Genomic DNA, 19,371 nt, shown 5'->3' on the forward strand with positions numbered 1-19,371 from the left:
TGTTATATTAGTCACCATACAGTAGGTCATTAGTTTTTGATGTCATGTTCCATAATTCATTGTTTGTGTATAACACCAAGTGCTCCTTAATACCCAACCCACCAGGCTCAACTATCCCTTCCACTTCCTCCCCTCCAAAACCCTCAGTTTGTTTCTCAGAGTCCACAGTCTCATGGTTCCTCCCCACCACTCTGCTGATTCCCTCCATTTCATTTTTCCCTTCCTTTTCCTAATGTCCTCATGTTATTCCTTATGTTTCATACAAGGGAAACCATATGATAATTGACTCTCTCTGTTTGACTTATTTCACTCAGCATAATCTCCTCTAGTCCCATTTATGTTGATGGAGAAGTTGGGTATTCATTCTTTATGATGGCTGAGTAATATTCCACTGTACATGTGAACCATATCTCTTTATCCATTCCTTCATTGAAGGACATCTCAGTTCTTTCCACAGTGTGGCGACCGTGGCCATTGCTTCTTTGAACATTGGAGTACAGATGGCCCTTCTTTTTACTACATTTGTATCTTTGGGGTAAATCCCCAGTAGTGTAATTGCAGGGTCATAGGGAAGCTCTATTTTTAATTTCTTAAGGAATCTCCGCACTGTTTCCAAAGTGGCTGCACCACCTTGCATTCCTACCAACAGTGTAAGAGGGTTCCCCTTTCTCCACATCCTCTCCAACATTTGTTGTTTCTTGCCTTGTCAGTTTTGGTGTAAGGTGGTATCTCAATGTGGTTTTGATTTGAATCTCCCTGATGGCTAGTGATGAACATTTTTTCATGTGTCTGTTAGCCATCTGTATGTCTTCTTAGGACCATGTCTGCCCCTTTTTTGACGTGTTTGTTTGTTTTTTGAGTGTTGTGTTTGAGTTCTTTACAAATGTTTGACATCAGCCCTTTATCTGCACTGTCATTTGTGAATATCTTTTCCCATTCCATGGGTTGCCTCTTTGTTTTGTTGACTGTTCCTTTGCTGTGCAAACTGTTTTCACTTGATGAAGTCCATTTTCACTTTTGCTTCCTTTGCTTTGGAGACGTGTCTTTAAAGAAGTTGCTGTGGCCTATGTCAAAGAGATTACTGCCTGTGTTCTCCTCTAGGATTCTGATGGATTCCAGCCTCACATTGACTTCTTTTATCTGTGTTTAGCTTATCTCTGTCTATGGTACAAGAGAACGTTTGAGTTTCATTTTTTTAGACACAGCTGTCCAATTGTCCAGCACCATTTATTGAGAGACTTCTTTCACTGTATATTTTTTTACTCCTTTGTCGAAGATTATTTGACTATAGAGTTGAGGGTCCATATCTGGGCTCTCTACTCTGTTCCACTAGTCTATGTGTCTGTTTTTATGCCAGTAACATGCTGTCTTGGTGATCACCGCTTTGTAGTAAAGCTTGAAATCAGACAACATGTTGGCCCCAGTTTTTCCTTTTTTAACATTTCCTTAGCAATTCGGGGTCTCTTCTGATTCCACACAAATTTTAGGATTGTTTGCTCCAGCTCTTTGAAAAATCCTGGTGGAATTTGGATCAGAATGGCATTGAAAATATAGATTGCTATATCACTAATTCTTTCATACTCATGAAAGAAATTGAGGAAGACACAAAGAAATGGAAAAATGTTCCATGCTCCTGGATTGGAAGAATAAATATTGTGAAAATGTCTATGCTACCTAAAGCAATCTACACATTTAATGCAATTCCTATCAAAGTACCATCCATCTTTTTCAAAGAAATGGAACAAATAATGCTAAAATGTATATGGAACCAGAAAAGACCTCGAATAGCCAAAGGGATATTGAAAAAGAAAGCCAACATTGGTGGCATCACAATTCCAGACTTCAAGCTCTATTACAAAGCTGTCATCATCAAGACAGCATGGTACTGGCACAAAAACAGACACATAGATCAATGGAACAGAATAGAGAGCCCAGAAATAGACCCTCAACTCTATGGCCGACTAATCTTCGACAAAGCAGGAAAGAATGTCCAGTGGAAAAAAGACAGCCTCTTCAATAAATGGTGCTGGGAAAATTGGACAGCCACATGCAGAAAAATGAAATTGGACCATTTCCTTACACCACACACAAAAATAGACTCAAAATGGATGAAGGACCTCAATGTGCGAAAGGAATCCATCAAAATCCTTGAGGAGAACACAGGCAGTAACCTCTTCAACCTCAGCCACAGCAACATCTTCCTAGGAACAACGCAAAAAGCAAGGGAAGCAAGGGAAAAAATGAACTATTGGGATTTCATCAAGATCAAAAGCTTTTGCACAGCAAAGGAAACAGTTAACAAAATCAAAAGACAACTGACAGAATGGGAGAAGATATTTGCAAACGACATATCAGATAAAGGACTAGTGTCCAGAATCTATAAAGAACTTAGCAAACTCAACACCCAAAGAACAAATAATCCAATCAAGAAATGGGCAGAAGACATGAACAGACATTTCTGCAAAGAAGACATCCAGATGGCCAACAGACACATGAAAAAGTGTTCCATATCACTCGGCATCAGGGAAATACAAATCAAAATCACAATGAGATATCACCTCACACCAGTCAGAATGGCTAAAATCAACAAGTCAGGAAATGACAGATGCTGGCGAGGATGCGGAGAAAGGGGAACCCTCCTCTACTGTTGGTGGGAATGCAAGCTGGTGCAGCCACTCTGGAAAACAGCATGGAGGTTCCTCAAAATGTTGAAAATAGAGCTGCCCTATGACCCAGCAATTGCACTATTGGGTATTTACCCTAAAGATACAAACGTAGTGATCCAAAGGGGCACATGCACACGAATGTTTATAGCAGCAATGTCCACAATAGCCAAACTATGGAAAGAACCTAGATGTCCATCCACAGATGAATGGATCAAGAAGATATGGTATATATACACAAGGGAATACTATGCAGCCATCCAAAGAAATGAAATCTTGCTATTTGCGACAACATGGATAGAACTAGAGCATATCATGCTTAGCGAAATAAGTCAAGCAGAGAAAGACAACTATCATATGATCTCCCTGATATGAGGAAGTGGTGATGCAACATGGGGGCTTAAGTGGGTAGGAGAAGAATAAATGAAACAAGATGGGATTGGGAGGGAGACAAATCATAAGTGACTCTTAATCTCACAAAACAAACTGAGGGTTGCTGGGGGGAGATGGTTTGGGAGAAGGGGGTGGGATTATGGATATTGGGGAGGGTATGTGCTATGGTGAGTGCTGTGAAGTGTGTAAACCTGGTGATTCACAGACCTGTACCCCTGGGTAAAAAATATATGTTTATAAAAAATAAAAAATTAATAAAAAAAGAAAAGAAAAAAAGAAAATATAGATTGCTCTAGGCAGTATAGACATTTTTAACAATGTTTATTCTTCCGAACCATGAGCATGCATGGTCTTCCATCTTTTGTGTCTTCTTCAATTTCTTTCCTGAGTGTTCTGTAGTTCCTTGAGTATAGATCCTTTACCTCTTTGGTTAGATTTATTCCCAGGTGTCTTATGGTTCTTGGTGCTATAGTGAATGGATTCGATTCTCTAATTTCCCTTTCTGTGTTTTCATTATTAGTGTATAGGAAAGTAACTGATTTCTCTGCATTCATTTTGTACCCTGCCACATTACTGAATTGCTATATGAGTTCTAGTAAGTTGGAGGTGGAGTCTTTTGGGTTTTCCACATCAAGAATCATGTCATCTGTGCAGAGAGAAAACTTGACTTTTTTGCCAATTTGAATACCTTTTATTTCTTTTTGTCGTCTGATTGCTGTTGCTAGGATTTCTAGTGCTGTGTTGAACAACAGTGGCGAGAGTGGGCATCCTTGTTATGTTCCTGATATTAAGGGAAGGTTGTCAGCTTTTCCCCATTGAGAACGATAGCCACTGAGGGCTTTTCATGATGGATTTTATGAAGTTGAGGAATGTTCCCTTTATCCATATACTCTGAAGAGTTTTAGTCGGGAAAGGATGCTGTATTTTGTCTAATGCTTTAATGCATTGAGAGGACCATGTGGTTCTTCTCTCTTTTATTTATGTGTTCTGTCACATTGATTGATTTCTTAATGTTGAACCACCTTTGTATCCCAGGGTTTAATCCCACCTGGTCATGGTGGATAATTCTTTTAATGTATTGTTGGATCCTATTAGCTAGGATCATATTCTCCATCCCTTCACTTTCAGCCTGAATGTGTCTTTAGGTTCAAAATGAGTCTCTTTAGATAGCATATGGATAGGTCCTGTCTTTTTATCCATTCTGCAACCCTGTGCCCTTTGATGGGAGCACCCAGGCTATTCACGTTAGAGTGATTATTGACAGATATGATTTTATTGTCATCATGTTGCCTGAGAAGTCCTTGTTTCTGTAGATTTTCTCTATATATCCGTGTTCTATATCACTCTCGGGGCTGTTCTCCTTTTATAGAACCCCCTTAATATTTCTTGCAGGACTGGCTTGGTCTTCACATATTCTTTCAGTTTCTGTCAGACCTGAAAGCTCCTTATCTCTCTATCTGAATGTCAGCCTTGCCTGATAAAGAATTCTTGGGTGCATGTTCTTCTCATTTAGTACCCTATGTCTTACTACCCCTTTCTGGCTTGCAGGTCTCCTTGGACAGACCTGATATTATTCTGATGTTCCTTCCTTTGTACGTAAGGAATCTCTTCCCACTACCTGCCCTTAAGATGGTTTCTTGTTTCTAAGATTTGTGAATTTTACTAAGACCCCTCCTGGATCTTGGAGGGGTCCTTTCTACCTCTAGGATAGGGATGCTTATTTCATTCCCCAGTTTAGGAAAGTTCTCAGCTATGATGTGCTAAAATATACCTTTCTCTCTCTCTCCTCGCCCTGAGGGATCCCAGTAATTCTGACATCGGCATGTTCATGGTGTCATTTATTTCTCTGTTTTCATGGCTTCTAAACTGTTTCACCCTCCTCCTGTTTCTTCTTCACTATCAGTTTGTCTTCTTGATCACTAATTCTATCTTCTCCCTGTGTTTAGTCTCATTGTTAGAGTATCTTGATTAGATTGAATCTTATTGAGAGCATTTTTAAGTTCTGCCAGATCAGCTCTCACTTTTTCCTTAGAGAATCTATGTTGCCATTAACAGTTCTATGCATCCTAGCTCTTGTCTGCATCACTGTAATCCTGAAGTCTATTTTTGACATCTTGCTTATATCCATATGCATTTGTTCTGTAGTAGAGGTCACAGTCTCTGACGTTTTCCTGTGTTGGGGTTCCTTCTCTTAATCATTCTGTTGGGGGGTGGTGGTGGTGGTGGTTGAGGGAATGTGCAGAGTCTAAACTGCACATTAGAGTGTAAACTGCACTTAGACCACAATCTAAGAAGATGCACCTGATTTTTAGGGACCTTGGGGTTGTTGGCCTCTTTGTCTTTCAGCCTGTATTCTGTGGGGAGGGGTCTGCCATGCTGTTACTCAGTCAACCCTGTATGGACAGAGTTGCCCTGCCCCCTTTTGGGGGGGGGATGGATTCATTGAAACCAGTTTTGGAAACTATAGTTCTCTGGTTTCCACGTCTCTTCCAAGAGTCCAAACAAAGGTGACTGTATCCAAACTTCTGTCTCAGAACAGAGAGATAACAGCCTATTCTCCAGGAAGCTCTCCAGGTTACAATGACTCTGTTTTTTGTCTGTGCGGCTAAAAACTGCAGCAACCTGGGTTGTGCACCTCACTGCAGCACTCCCAGCCCTCGCTTCTTGGTCCAATTAGGACTCTGCCCTTTGTGCTTCTAGAACTGCCTATCATCCCCAGTTTATACATGGGGCCTGCAAGTTCAGGTTTCAGTGTTGGGGCACTGCCTTAAAGTCTTTTCCCTGCTGCTATCAGTCTGTGAGTCTGTACCCACTCTGCAGTACAGGAGGCTCTTGTACACTAGTGGTGCAAGATTCTGGAGACTCCCTGCCCTTTCCATTTATCATCTGATATCTGCCTGCAGATTCATGGCTCCTTGCTTCGTACCTCAAGACCAGCCACTGGAGATATTCTGTTGGTAGAGATCCAGATATATCTTCTTTCATCTCAGGCAGACTTTTTGGGTGTTCAGAAAGGTCTGCTAGATGGTCCCCTAGTTCTCTGCAATCCTTGCCCCTCCCAGTAAAATCCTTAAAAATAAAAAAAAAGTTGGATGATGGGTATTAAGGAGGGCACACATTGTGATGAGCACTGCGTTTTATATATAACTGATGAATCATTAAACACTACATCAAAAACTAATGATGTACTATATGTTGGTTAACTCGACATAAAAAAAAGTTGAAGAAAAACTAAAACCTACAACACTATATATGAACAAAATGAAAATGTTGACAAAAATATAGAAATGATAAAAACTATTATAAATGATTTTAAAAAGTAACAGAACATTGTGTACTAAGAGTGAACCGTCCGCAAAGAAAATTGAGACAAAAGTTCTATATGGTAGCATTAGAGTTTAAAATATATACTAATAACTTTAGCCATGGAGGTAAAAATTTATACACTAAAAACTACAATGCATTGTTGAGATAAGTAAAAGGCATTAATAATTAAGGTTATCTAGAGTTAATCAATTTGAAGAGCTAATATTAAGAGGACTATATTATTCATAGCATCTATAATCTTTATCAAAACCCCAAAGTGGCTTTTTTCCTCCAGAAATAGAAAAGCCATCTTTAAATTCATGTGGAATTTCCAAGGATCCTCAAATAACAAAAACATTTTGAAAAAGAAAGAGAAGGATGGAAGAACTTAATAATTCCTAGTAACAAAACTTACTAAAAAGCTATTATCAACCTGTGGGCTAGTGGCATAAGGCTAAATATATAGAGCAGTCGAATTGATTGCCATATATAAATTCTCACATACATGGTTAATTGATGTTCAGCGAATTCCACTCAATGGAGAAAAGATGGCCTGTCAACAAATGATGTTGGGAAAACTGGATTTCCACACATAAAAAATAAAGTTGAGCCTGCTCAGCAGAGCCTACTGTGTATATGCCTTAAAAATATTATGCTAAATGAAAGGAGCTAAGTACAAATTGTTTGAATTTGTGTGAATAAGTGAATATCCAGAATAAGTGAATTGATGGACCAAAATGGGGACTGGATGTTGCTCAAAGATGGGGATTGGTGAATGGGATCATGAACTCAGAGCTACGGATTTTATTTTGGGGTGATGAAATTGTTTTATAACTGGTTAGGTATGGTGGTTGTATAATATAGCAATTGTGCTAACTCATAGAATGGCTCAGTTTATAATTGTTAAATATGTATGAAGTCAATTTGTACTCAATTTTTTAATGTACACAAGCATAATCAGGTGTTGCTTCAAGTTCTTCTTAGATTGTGAACATCTCCAGGGAGAATGTTAGTTTTAGCAGTTTTTTCATACTGTCATTTACCTTTTTTCTCTAAGAAACATAAAGGTTTTAAAAACTGGTAAAAGTGCTACCATAATAATTCACCAATTACTTAGAATTTACCACCATTATTTAATGACTGAATAAATTACTAGGAATTTTATTTTTAAAGGTGCAGATAGTGGAAAACATTTCTTTTAAATGTAATGAGAATCGGGTGTGGGGTGGGTTACCTCTCCGGCAATTAATTTGCAGACTTAGAACAGAAATGAAATGGCTACTGAAGAGAAACATTGCATTCAAATGGTTTGTTTCACTATATTACAGAGCCTGGCTAAGCTTACTGATGGTTTCAAGAATCACTGCTTTATTACTGACTCTTTACAAGATTTTCCTCATAATGCTGGTCCACCTTTAGAATCTTGTTTGCCTCTACAGTTCTGTGATGCTGGATCTCAGACTGACATCATTGAAGAGGTATGCTTGGTAGGGGATAAGAAATGATATGCTGAGAGAGAAAAAGACTTATTATGTGTTTGCCATAAGTAATTTTGTTTCATTGTTCATTTCAAAATGGTTTTGTTTCTTATGCAGTTAAGTTGAAAACCAAAGTATTGCATCTGATAGTCACTTGGAATGTTCAGTGATATGGATGCAATTGAATTGCCTACTACCTTTATCCTTGTGATCTCGATTAAAAAAAAAAAAAAGGCAGAATCCTTTTCAGAGTTGAATTTAAATGTCTTTTCAATGGACATGACTTTTCAATGGACAGATTGGCAAGCTTTTTCTGTAAAGGAGCAGTTAGTAAATATTTTAGATTTTGCAGAGGTGCAGTGTCTGTCAACTATTCACGTTTAAAGCAGTTAGAGATACTACATAAACAAACTGTTGTGGCTGTTTTCCTATAAAACTTTAAAAATAGGTGGCAGATTCCATTTTGTAACTTGTCCATAATTGGTTGATCATTGACTTTGAACAGTGATTTCTAATGACTTTGTAGCTGTTGCACTCTTGGCTTGTACTTTCATAGCATTTATTATTATTATAAAAGAATATCAGGCTATAGACCTGAATTAAAATTAATTTTGTTTCAGACTTGAAAACAATTCCAAAATCCCTTTTCATAATTTGTGAATCCTTGAGTTAACCAACAATTCATCACCATTTAAAACAGGATTATAAATATTTAAAAATACTACTTTTGTAGTAGTTACTACAAAAGTTTAACTAAAATCAAACAAAAATTTAACTAAAAGTAGTTAAAATACTACTTTTGTAGTGTTATGAAATGAAATTTGCCATGTATTACAAAATGGAACGCCAGTGACACTGTCTTTTATGCCCCCTTCTTTTTAGGGAGTATTAAATAAGATGAGTATCTGTAGGGAGGCCTGGGTGGCTCAGCTGGTTAAGCGGCTGCCTTCGGCTCAGGTCATGATCCCAGCGTTCTGGGATCGAGTCCTACATCCGGCTACTTGCTTGGCAGGGAGCCTACATCTCCCTCTGCCTCTAGCCTGTCACTCTGTCTGCCTGTGCTTGTGCTCTGTATCTCTCTCTCTATATAACAAATAAATAAAAATCTTTAAAAAAAAGATGAGTATCTATAAATTAAAGAAAAAATATTGAAAATAAAATAATAAGTCAGGGTTTTAAATAATTAGCTAATATTTTGAAATTTTACAAAATATTACTTCTTTAGGAAATGTAATATGGTCAGTAATGACTATATTTTGTATCTGATAGAATATCCTAATTTTGTTTTTCTCAATATTGTTCTTAAAAATACTTTTTTTTTTTTCAACCAAATGTAGTCATATGTTTAAAAATTATGGTCATTCTCAGGACATCTGGGTGGCTTACTTGGTTGAGCATTTGACTCTTGTTTTTGGCTCAGGTCATGATTCAGGGTCATGAGATTGAGCCCCATGTTGGGTTCCATGATGGCATTTTGCTGGGCATGGAGCTTGGTTAAGATTTTTTTTCTCTCCTTCTCCCCTCATCCCTTTGCGCTCTTTTTCTCCCAAAAAGATAAATAAAATAAAATAAAAAAAAGATATGGTCATTCTTTATGGAGAAGAATCTGTAACTTAGAAATGTCTGATATTTTTTCAGAAGTTTTTGGAGTGTGTGAGAATAAATATGACTCATTGAATTCCCTTGATAAATAATTACTTCTTGTTTCAAGATTAGAATTAAAATGTAGATATACCTAACTAGTTTGGAGAGAAATGCGTTACATCAAAACCTTTGTAATGATTCAGTAGAATGTCCTAAAAGTATATGCAGTGGAGCTAGTTATGTAGTTATACAACATTCTATCTGAATCATTACAAAGGTTTTGTTGTTACCCATTTCTCTCCAAATTACTTAGGGATATCTACATTCTAGTTCTAATCTTTGCTGTATATTGGTACTAGCAATTTCCCAGCTATGAGCTCATTTTAAGTAGTTCATATTTCTACTAAATAGTGTAATGAGAACACTAAGATGCCAAATTATTTAAGGTCTTGCAGCTATGAGAGGTGTGGGTTTAAATCAACATTTCAGCCCTTTCTAAGGTCCTGAACATTCTACAACATCACATTCCTGTATAGAAATATAAACCATGGCTTACATATTTAGCTCTTCGTATAAAACAAATTAAGTATAAAACATAGCATATGAAAACAGCTACCATTTGTTATTTTAGAATTTGTTTGGCCTGGGAGTCTGGCAAGGATCTTCTTCTTTAGAGTTCTAAAAGTTGTCATGCTGCCAGGTTAGGTAGGGGTTCAGTCTCAGGTGAACAGTCAACTGAGGGAAAGGCATGCTTTCAAGCTTACATGAATTTTAGCAGATTTAGTTCATCAGAGATTATGGGACTGAAGGCCTCTTTTCCTGGGTTGCTTTGGTCTCTGCAACATGGCAATTTGTTTCATCAGAATATCCAAGCTGAAAAGTAAATAGAGAAAGTTAGCTAATTTCATTGAAGTTACAATCTATTGTAATGTAATTACAGAAAGGATTTACCATCACCTTTACTCCATTCTGTTGGATTGAATCAAGTTACTGGGTCCAACACACTTTCAAGGGGATGGAATTACACATGGTCTCAGTAACCAAAAGTAGAGATCTTTGGGGTCATCTTAGAAGTCTGTGTACCTTACTATTTTGGATCAGTTTTGTGAGTAGGTGGTATGTATATAAGACACATTTTTCAAGATCAGGAATTGTAACAAGAAATATATAAGAAATGCCAGGGAATCCTGGGTGACTCGACTGAGCATCCAACTTTCGGTTTCAGTTCAAGTCCTGATTTCAGGGTCATGAGATAGAGCCCCACATCAGACTCTGTGCTCAGCACAGAGAAATTCTTTCTCTCTCACTCTCCCTCTGCTCTTCCCTTCTACAGATGCACACATGATCTCTTTCTCTCTTAAATGAATAAATAAAATCTTAAAAAAAAAACAACCCAGCATAGCATTCAAATTTGGAGGTTTTAGTTTATAATGGAGTATATATACAAGGAATATATATACAAGGAAAGTGACTTTTTCTTGCCTTTTTTTTTTAACTAAACCATCCTTATTAATATCGAAGAATGAAAAACAAAGATTTGTTTTCTAAGTAGCTTTTAGAAGAGATTTAAGAACTCAGTGAATTAATCTCAATTTCCAATACCTGGGTTTTGGGTAATTTTTTCTCCCTTCTTTTTAATCTTTTGTTCTTTTGTGTGCATGAGATAGGGAAGGAGTCCTATATCCTATACACCTAAAACGAGTTGTCTTTTTCACATTTGTTACTTGATAGTAGAATATCATTATTATGTATTCATTGAGATAGTGTACAATTTAGTATAGCATGCAAAATAAGGATTCTTTTTTTTTTTTTTAAAGATTTTATTTGTTTATTTGACAGAGAGAGACAGAGAGGTCACAAGTAGGCAGAGAGGCAGGCAGAGAGAGAGGGAGAAGCAGGCTCCCCGCCAAGGAGAGAGCCCGATGTGGGGCTCGATCCCAGGACCCTGGGATCATGACCTGGGCCGAAGGCAGAGGCTTAACCCACTGAGCCACCCAGGCGCCCCAAAATAAGGATTCTATGGTATGCTGCTTTTATGGTATCAACTTTTAGTAAGTTATTTCCTTTCTTTTCAAACTCAATTGTTGTTTTATGGAATACCAAAATAGAGGAATATATTCCACTGGAGAAAAAAATCCAACCTTGTAGGTAAAACAAAACTCTTATTCCATACCCTCTGCTCAGAGATTTTAACGGATAAAACTGAGTGCTTTTTCTTCCATAGCATTCAAAAATTGAAACTGAAAGATAAATAAAAAGAATATTTTAAATTATTTCTAAAAATTTAGCTGAATTTATTATTTTAAGATTTCTTTCTAACTTGTTTTTTCATTATTCCTTCTATTCCTGAAAGTTTGCCAGTGATGACAAAACAAATCTTGTAGATCAAATCAGACTTAATTGGCAATATGAGGAAGCCAGAAAGAGGTAAGTATCTTACATTAAAAATTTTTTGCCTCTGGGAGTGCCTGGATCAGTGGGTTAAAGCGTCTTCCTTTGGCTCAGGTCATGATCTCAGGGTCTTGGGTTAGAGCCCTGCATCAGGATCTCTGCTCACTGGGAAGCTTGCTTTCCCTTGTCTCTCTCAGCCTTCCTCTCTGCCTACTGTCCTATATCCTATACACCTAAAACGAGTTGTCTTTTTCACATTTGTTACTTGATAGTAGAATATCATTATTATTATGTATTCATTGAGATAGTGTACAATTTACTATAGCATGCATACATAGAGATTTTTCACATTCTCTTGTGTACAAATAATTCTAACAAAATGAAACAAGATCTCCTGCCATCTCTTCTGACCTAGTATTTAAAATGTCTTCTAAACAAAAATATTTGTGTGGGTTTTTCCATTAAACTGTTGAGCCACATATATAAAAGAAAAACTAGTTTAATATAAACTGGTCTGAAGGACTGAACAATCCTTCCAGGAGAGATTCTTGGAAGAAGGAGAGAAGGTAGGGATGGAAAGGGAATTCTGAACCCACCAGAGGGATATGGATAAGTTTGCTTAAGACCCCTTATTCTTAATATTATCACATTACATTTACTGTCTTATTCCTTTTTTTTAAGGGAATTTACCTACTTATATTCTTAAACATTATTATTTTTAAACTGTTTATTGTTTTCCATGTTTTAAAATTTAAATTCGATTATTTAACATATAATGTATTAATGGTTTCAGAGGTAGAGCTTAGTGATTCATCAGTCTTTTATAACATCCAGTGCTCATTATATCACATGCCCTCCATTATTCCCATCACTCACTTATCAAATCACTGCACCGCATTTCCCCTCCAGCAACCCTCAGCTTGTTTTCTCTGTCTCTGGGTTTCATCTTCTTTTATGTTTTCCTCTCTTCCCCTATGATCTTCTGCTTTGTTTCTCAAATTCCTTGTATCAGAGAGGAATTGTGTGATTGAGTTATTTCACTCAGCATAATACCCTCTATTCCATCCACACCATTGCAAATGGCAAGATTTCATCTTTTGATGGCTGCATAGTATTCCACCTCTTCTTTATCGATTCATAGGTTGATGGGCATCTAGGCTCTTTCCATAGTTTGGCTATTGTGGACATTGCTGCTGGAAACATTCGGGTGCACGTGCCCCTTCGGATCACTACGTTTGTATCTTTAGGGTACCCAGTAGTGAGATTGCTGGGTTGTAGTAGCTTTTTTTCCAACCTTTTTGGTAAATATTCTTTATCAAATAGAGGAAGTTTCCCTCTATCCCTAGTTTAATGACAGTTTTATGAAAATTAAAAGTGGATTGAATTTTGTCAGTTTTTTTGTGTCTATGGATATAATCATATGATACTTACTTTCAGTTTGGTGGTATGATGGATTCCATTAATTTTCTAATATTAAACCTGCCTTGCACACTTGGGATAAATTCGGTGGTTGCTGTGTAGTTCTTTCTATACTATTACCGAATTCAGATTCCTAATACTTAATTGAAGATTTTTACTATGTATTCTGAATATGATTGTTTGAATTTTCATGTCTATCTCTTGCAGAGTCTCAATGATTCAGCAGCAGCTGGCCCAGCTTGAGAAGGAGTCGTGGCCCGGCCTGGCGGAGGCCGACAGGGACCGGTTGCAGCTCATCAAGGAGAAGGAAGCCCTGCTCCAGGAGCTGCAGCTCATCGTCCAGCAGAGGAGGCCGGCGGAAGACGTGGCGCGGCTGGAGGCGGAGAGGAGGCGCCTGGAGGAGGAGATCCAGCGCGCCCGGGCCACGTCCGTGCAGGGCGCCACGGAAAGGTGGGCGGCCTTGCGAGGTTTCGGGAGTGGGAGGGACTGAACTTCCAGGAAAGAACCAACCAGAAAAGCTAAGTCAGATAATTTACACAAAATTTGAGCTTGGTCTTGAATAATATTTTTACTCAGAGTATCCATTACCTGGCATATTTCCTTGCCATGTATAGAGAAGGCCAAATGTGAAGGGAACATATGCCTTCCCTTCTTTGTGGGGCTCTGACGGTCCCACTTTTTCAGAAGCAGGAGAGGTTTGAATGAGGGAAGATGGGAATCCCTACTCCTTCCTGATATAGAGAGCTCCTATACTTATGATATTCTCTGCCTGGTGGAGGCAGACTTGTTTCAATGTGCACCTCCATTCTTTTGATGTGTGCTTGAGTATAGAAAGTATGGGGCCCTAAGGTCGGAGGTATTCCCTGGGGATAGACTGAGGGGTATTAGAGAGATCTGCATGGTAGCCACAAGAAAGTGGACTAATACAGGCGTCTTAGGGATGAGATCTTGCCGGTTGCTTGGTAGCCTCAGTTTTTGCATATCTCCACTTCAGTGTCCTCATTGTCAGGTGCAAAGTTGGACTCAGACATATAAATCCTTGTCCTGCACTTGGCCACTGGCAGATGACAGTCCACAAGCTTTCTGTTGCTGGGAACTAGTGATACTAGAAAGAGTTCACATCTCCCAGAAATGTGAGAATGTCAACCAGGTAAAGAACAATACTCTGGGTTGTCTTTCGAGATCTGTTAAGACTTAATGACATCTGTTTTTTGTTTTTTGGGTGTTTTGTTGTTGTTCTTGTTATTGTTGTTTTTGGTATGATATTCATGTTAGGTTGTTGCTGGCATTTATATGAGATGCTGATATTCAAAACAAAACTCCAGAGCTCTACTCTGAGAGTTTATCCTACACAATATTCCCCAAAGTCAGCTATCATTAGGCTGATTATGAAAATGCCAAAACCTATCAAAAAGAAATTTCTTAAACTTTGAAGTACTTTTTGCTTTCAGTTGCAATTTAAACACATCTTTTTAATTATACTATTTAAGGTAAATAAAAACAGTATATTAGACTTTGTGTTCTTTTCTTTTTCTTTTTTTTAATATTTTATTTATTTGACACACAGAAAGAAATCACAAGTAGGCAGAGAGGCAGGCAGAGAGAGGGGAGAAAGCAGATTCCCTGCGGAGCAGAGAGCCGGACGTGGGGCTCGATCCCAGGACCCTGGGATCATGACCTGAGCTAAAGGCAGAGGCTTTAACCCACTGAGCCACCCAGGTGCCCCAGGCTTTGTGTTCTTAATCTGTTACGTTTTAAAATATTCCTTTTCATACCAGTGATTCTTAATATTTTTGGAAGTGTTCCCTCTTTCAAACAGGGACATGAATTTGTCTATATCTATGCTTCAAACCTGGCTGGGCACTCTTCTGCCATTAAATTTTATCTTTTCACGTTTTGCTGAAAAAAAATCTGTAAAGAAGTGCAGCAAATATTTAAGATTTCTATTTTTTTATTTATTTATTCATTCATTTATTTATTTATTTTTTAAAGATTATTTATTTATTTATTTGACAGACAGAGATCACAAGTAGGCAGAGAGGCAGGCAGAGAGAGAGAGAGGAGGAAGCAGGCTCCCTGCTGAGCAGAGAGTCCGATTCGGGACTCTATCCCAGGACCCTGAGATCATGACCTGAAGGCAGAGGCTTAACCCACTGAGCCAGCCAGGCACCCCTAAGATTTTTAGTTTTAATAGAAGAGTGAACTAGTTATAGTCTATCTATATATGTACTTGCATATGTGTATACATATACACACACATTTGTATATATGTTTATATGTATGTATATATATACATATGTATATATGTATATATAAGTGTATGCATATATGTGTATATATGTATATATACATATATGTGTATATATAAGCATATACTTGCAAATGTACATTTTTAAAGTTTATTTAATGTAATGGCTTATATTTCAAATAATTTTTATCTCTTAAAGCTTTTTATCTCTTTTTTATCTTTTTAAAGCTCTTTTTTATCTTATTATCTTTTTTAATCTCTTTTTTATCTCTCTTAATGGGTGGACTGACTCAATGTGATACTTCCCACTGATACTATGTAATGAATTTATTTTAACCCTACAATTTTTAGATTAACTAGCATATTTTTTATTGTTTATTTTTATTTTTTTAAAGATTTTATTTATTTATTTGATAGAGAGACAGTGAGAGAGAGCATGAGCGAGGAGAAGGTCAGAGGGAGAAGCAGACTCCCTGTGGAGCGGAGAGCCCTATGCGGGACTCTATCTGGGAACTCTGGGATCATGACCTGAGCAGAAGGCAGTCGTCCAACCAACTGAGCCACCCAGGCATCCCAAGTAGCATTTTTTTTTTTAAGATTTTATTTATTTATTTGACAAAGAGAGACCAGAAGCAGGTAGAGAGGCAGGCAGAGAGAGAGAGAGAGAGAGAGAGGAGGAAGCAGGCTCCCTGCTGAGCAGAGAGTCCGATGCGGGGCTTGATCCCAGGACCCTGAGATCACGACCTGAGTCGAAGGCAGCGGCTTAACTCACTGAGTCACCCAGGCGCCACCCAACTAGCATATATTTTTTTGAAATTTTATTTTATTTTATTTTTTTCAGGGTTTTAAGATTCATTTTTTATGCATCACACCCAGTACTCCATGCAGTATGTGTCCTCCTTAATACCCACCACCAGGCTCACCCAGCCTCCACTCTCCTCCCCTCTGAAATCCTCAGTTTGTTTTTCAGAGTGCACAGTCTCTCATGGTTTAGATGTCTCTCTCTTTCTGAAGTGCACCTGCTCAGTAGAGTGATATGTGTGACATGTACATACAATGGGTAATGTCTTCTAAAACTTGTTTCAGTAGTGGTAAAATAATCTGAAAATCTGAACACAAAGACAATTTACAGTTTTGCTGCAAATACAGATGTGAATGTATACAGAAATACCACACATACATAAACATGTACATGTATATATAATGGAGAGAGATGGAGTAAAAGCATGAATTTCCTAATAGGGATTGAAAATCCTACCCTGGACTCAAGAGTAGAGCCCATTTAATTAGAACTCCGTTTAGAATCTGTTAACTTGCAACTTCGGACAATAGAATAGGTTGGATAGGTTTATATACAAAAGTGTTAATAAAAAAATAGTTATACCGGGATTAAGTAAATTCCCTGTAACAAATAACATTTTGATGCTGGTTATTTACTCTATGGCTGTATTTTCGTAAATTAATACTGTCTCACCGGTTGTGAAGCTATAATACAGAGAGTTGTCTCAAACTTTTCAGGGGTTCCTGGGTGTGGTTCAGTTGGTTAAGTGTCTGACCTTGGTTTAGACTGAGGTGTTGAGCTCAGGGTCCTGGAATTAAGCCTGTGTGGGGTCCACAGTTAGAGGGAAACCTGGTTGTCCCTCTCTCCCTTCCTCCTCCTCCACCACCTCCTCCACCTCCAATAAATAAATAAAATCTTTAAAAAAATATTGGTTCAGAAATCCAGTGATAGGAATAGTTTGGAGTCCTTCTTCTTTCCAGCTGCCCCCTTTATTCTACTTTAAAGATAGGATTTTTGAGGATATTTTTCTTGAAAGCCTTAAGTAGGAACATAAGTACAGAATAAAATCTGGAAAATGTCTCATTATTAAAGGAATCCCACATGTAAGCAACAGAATTTTACCAGAGGAGGTATGTAATGCAGTGGCTGGTAATATACGTGGCTATGAGTTCAAGTTAACTTGACAGATGTAACGTTCATAGCAAGTTACTTTTACTTGCTGAGTATCAATTTGCTTATCTGTAAAATGGGAATTAAGGTCAATGGAAGAGTAATAAAATACAGAGTGATAGACATTACTGTAAATTCTCAATGATAATGTGTTTCTCAAAAATTTTAAATATTTTATAGTTGGGGTATATTGACATGACATTATATTAGCTTCAGGTGTACAACATAATGATTTCATATTTGTACATATTATAAAATGATCACCAACATTAAGTCTAATTAACATGCTACTCACATGGTTACAAAAGCATTTACTCTTCTGATGAGAAATTTTAAGATCTATTCTGTTAGCAAGTTTCAAATATGTAGTTCAGTTCTGTTAACTATAATAGCCATCTGCAGTATTACATAACCATGACTTATTTATTTTATAACTGTAGCTTTGTACAATTTTGGCCCCTTTCATCCACTTTGCTCATCCTGTTGCCAGCCATACCAATCTACTTTTTAAATCTGTGAACTTGGTCTTTTTGTTCGCTCATTTGATTTTAGATTCTACGAATATGATAATACTGTGTTTGTCTTTTCCTGACTTATTTCACTTAGCCTAATTATCTCAAAGTCCCTGCATTTTCTAGCAAAAGGCATTAGTAGTAGTATTAGATTCATTATCTTTTATCTACCTATTGTAGGTATATATACATTGTGGTTACCATAAAGTTTACATATAACAACTTATAATAACCTATTTTAAATTGATCACAACGTAATACTGAATATATTTTAAAGCTCTACATTTTAATTCTGCATTTATTTTTGTGTCACATTTTTCATCTTTTGATCATATCTATCCTCTCAGTAATTTTATTGTATAGTTTTTTTTTTTTTTTACTACTTTTCTCTTTTAAACTCTATATTAGCTTTATATGATTAACCCACTGCTGTTTTAGTCTTTAATCTTTACCTGGGCAATTTATACTAGGCAATTTATAGTAGCCTATGTTTTTTTAAAATTTCATTAAAATTCTATTTATTTGACAGAGAGAGAGATCAAAAGTAGGCAGAGAGACAGACAGAAGCACGCTCCCTGCTGAGCAGAACGTCTGATTGATGTTAATGACCTGAGCTGAAGGCAGAGGCTTTAAACCACTGAGCCACCCAGGCATCCTAGCCTATACTTTTATTGCAGTACAGTGATAGGTTTATAGTACCCTTATTTGTGCGTTTAGTGCCCTTTCTTTTCAGCTTGAAGAAGTCCCTTTAACATTTCACATAAAGCTAGTTTAGTCACGATAAACTCCTTTAAGCCTTTGCCTATCTGGAGGATTCTTTACGTTTCCTTCAATTCTGAGTAAATCCTTATCCAGGTAGGTGTTCTTGGTTAGTTAGAAGTTTTGTTTTGTTTGTTTTCCTTTCAGAACTTTGAATAATATATCGTGTTACTCCCTTCTGGCTTGCAAAATTCTAAAAAATCTGCTGATGGTCTGATAGGATACCTATGTATATAAGGTTTTTGGCCTTTTTGTTTGTTTTCTCTTGCTCTTTTAATAATCCCAGTCTTTAGCTTTTAACATTTTAAGTACAACATGTCTTGGTGTGGATGTCTTTGGGTGCATCTTCTTTGGAACTGTGCTTCCTGGATCTCAAGGTCTGTTTCCTTCTCCAGTTCAGGAAGTTTTCACCTATCCTTTTCTAAACAAATTTTTTTCGTCCTTCTTTGTTCTCCAACTCAGACCTTATAACGCAAAATGTTAATCCCCTTCATGTTGTCCCCTAAGTCCCCTCAGCTGTCTTCATCTTTTTTTTTCTTCTAGTTTTTCTTTTTGCTGCTCTGATTGTGTGAGATCACTGTTCTTGCTGCAGAGTTCACTGACTCTTCTATCTCACCTAGTCTGCTGTTAAACCCCTGTAGTGTATTTTTCAGTTCAGTTATTGCAT

At 37.3% G+C, this 19,371-nt stretch overlaps 1 protein-coding gene across 1 annotated transcript in view; it reads left to right on the forward strand.

The window, feature by feature from the left end:
- The window catches only part of LOC309856889 (protein WWC3-like), a 179,895-nt gene that overhangs the window by 109,455 nt on the left and 51,069 nt on the right, over nucleotides 1–19,371 (forward strand). Inside the window, exons 7-9 of the mRNA XM_082718691.1 lie at nucleotides 7,691–7,840; nucleotides 11,778–11,851; nucleotides 13,442–13,684. Coding sequence (XP_082574817.1) covers nucleotides 7,691–7,840; nucleotides 11,778–11,851; nucleotides 13,442–13,684 — 467 coding nt within the window. The remainder of the gene's footprint in view (nucleotides 1–7,690; nucleotides 7,841–11,777; nucleotides 11,852–13,441; nucleotides 13,685–19,371) is intronic.

This window comes from Mustela nivalis, assembly GCF_964662115.1.
Source record: "Mustela nivalis genome assembly, chromosome: Y".
Classification (NCBI taxonomy): Eukaryota; Metazoa; Chordata; class Mammalia; order Carnivora; family Mustelidae; genus Mustela; species Mustela nivalis.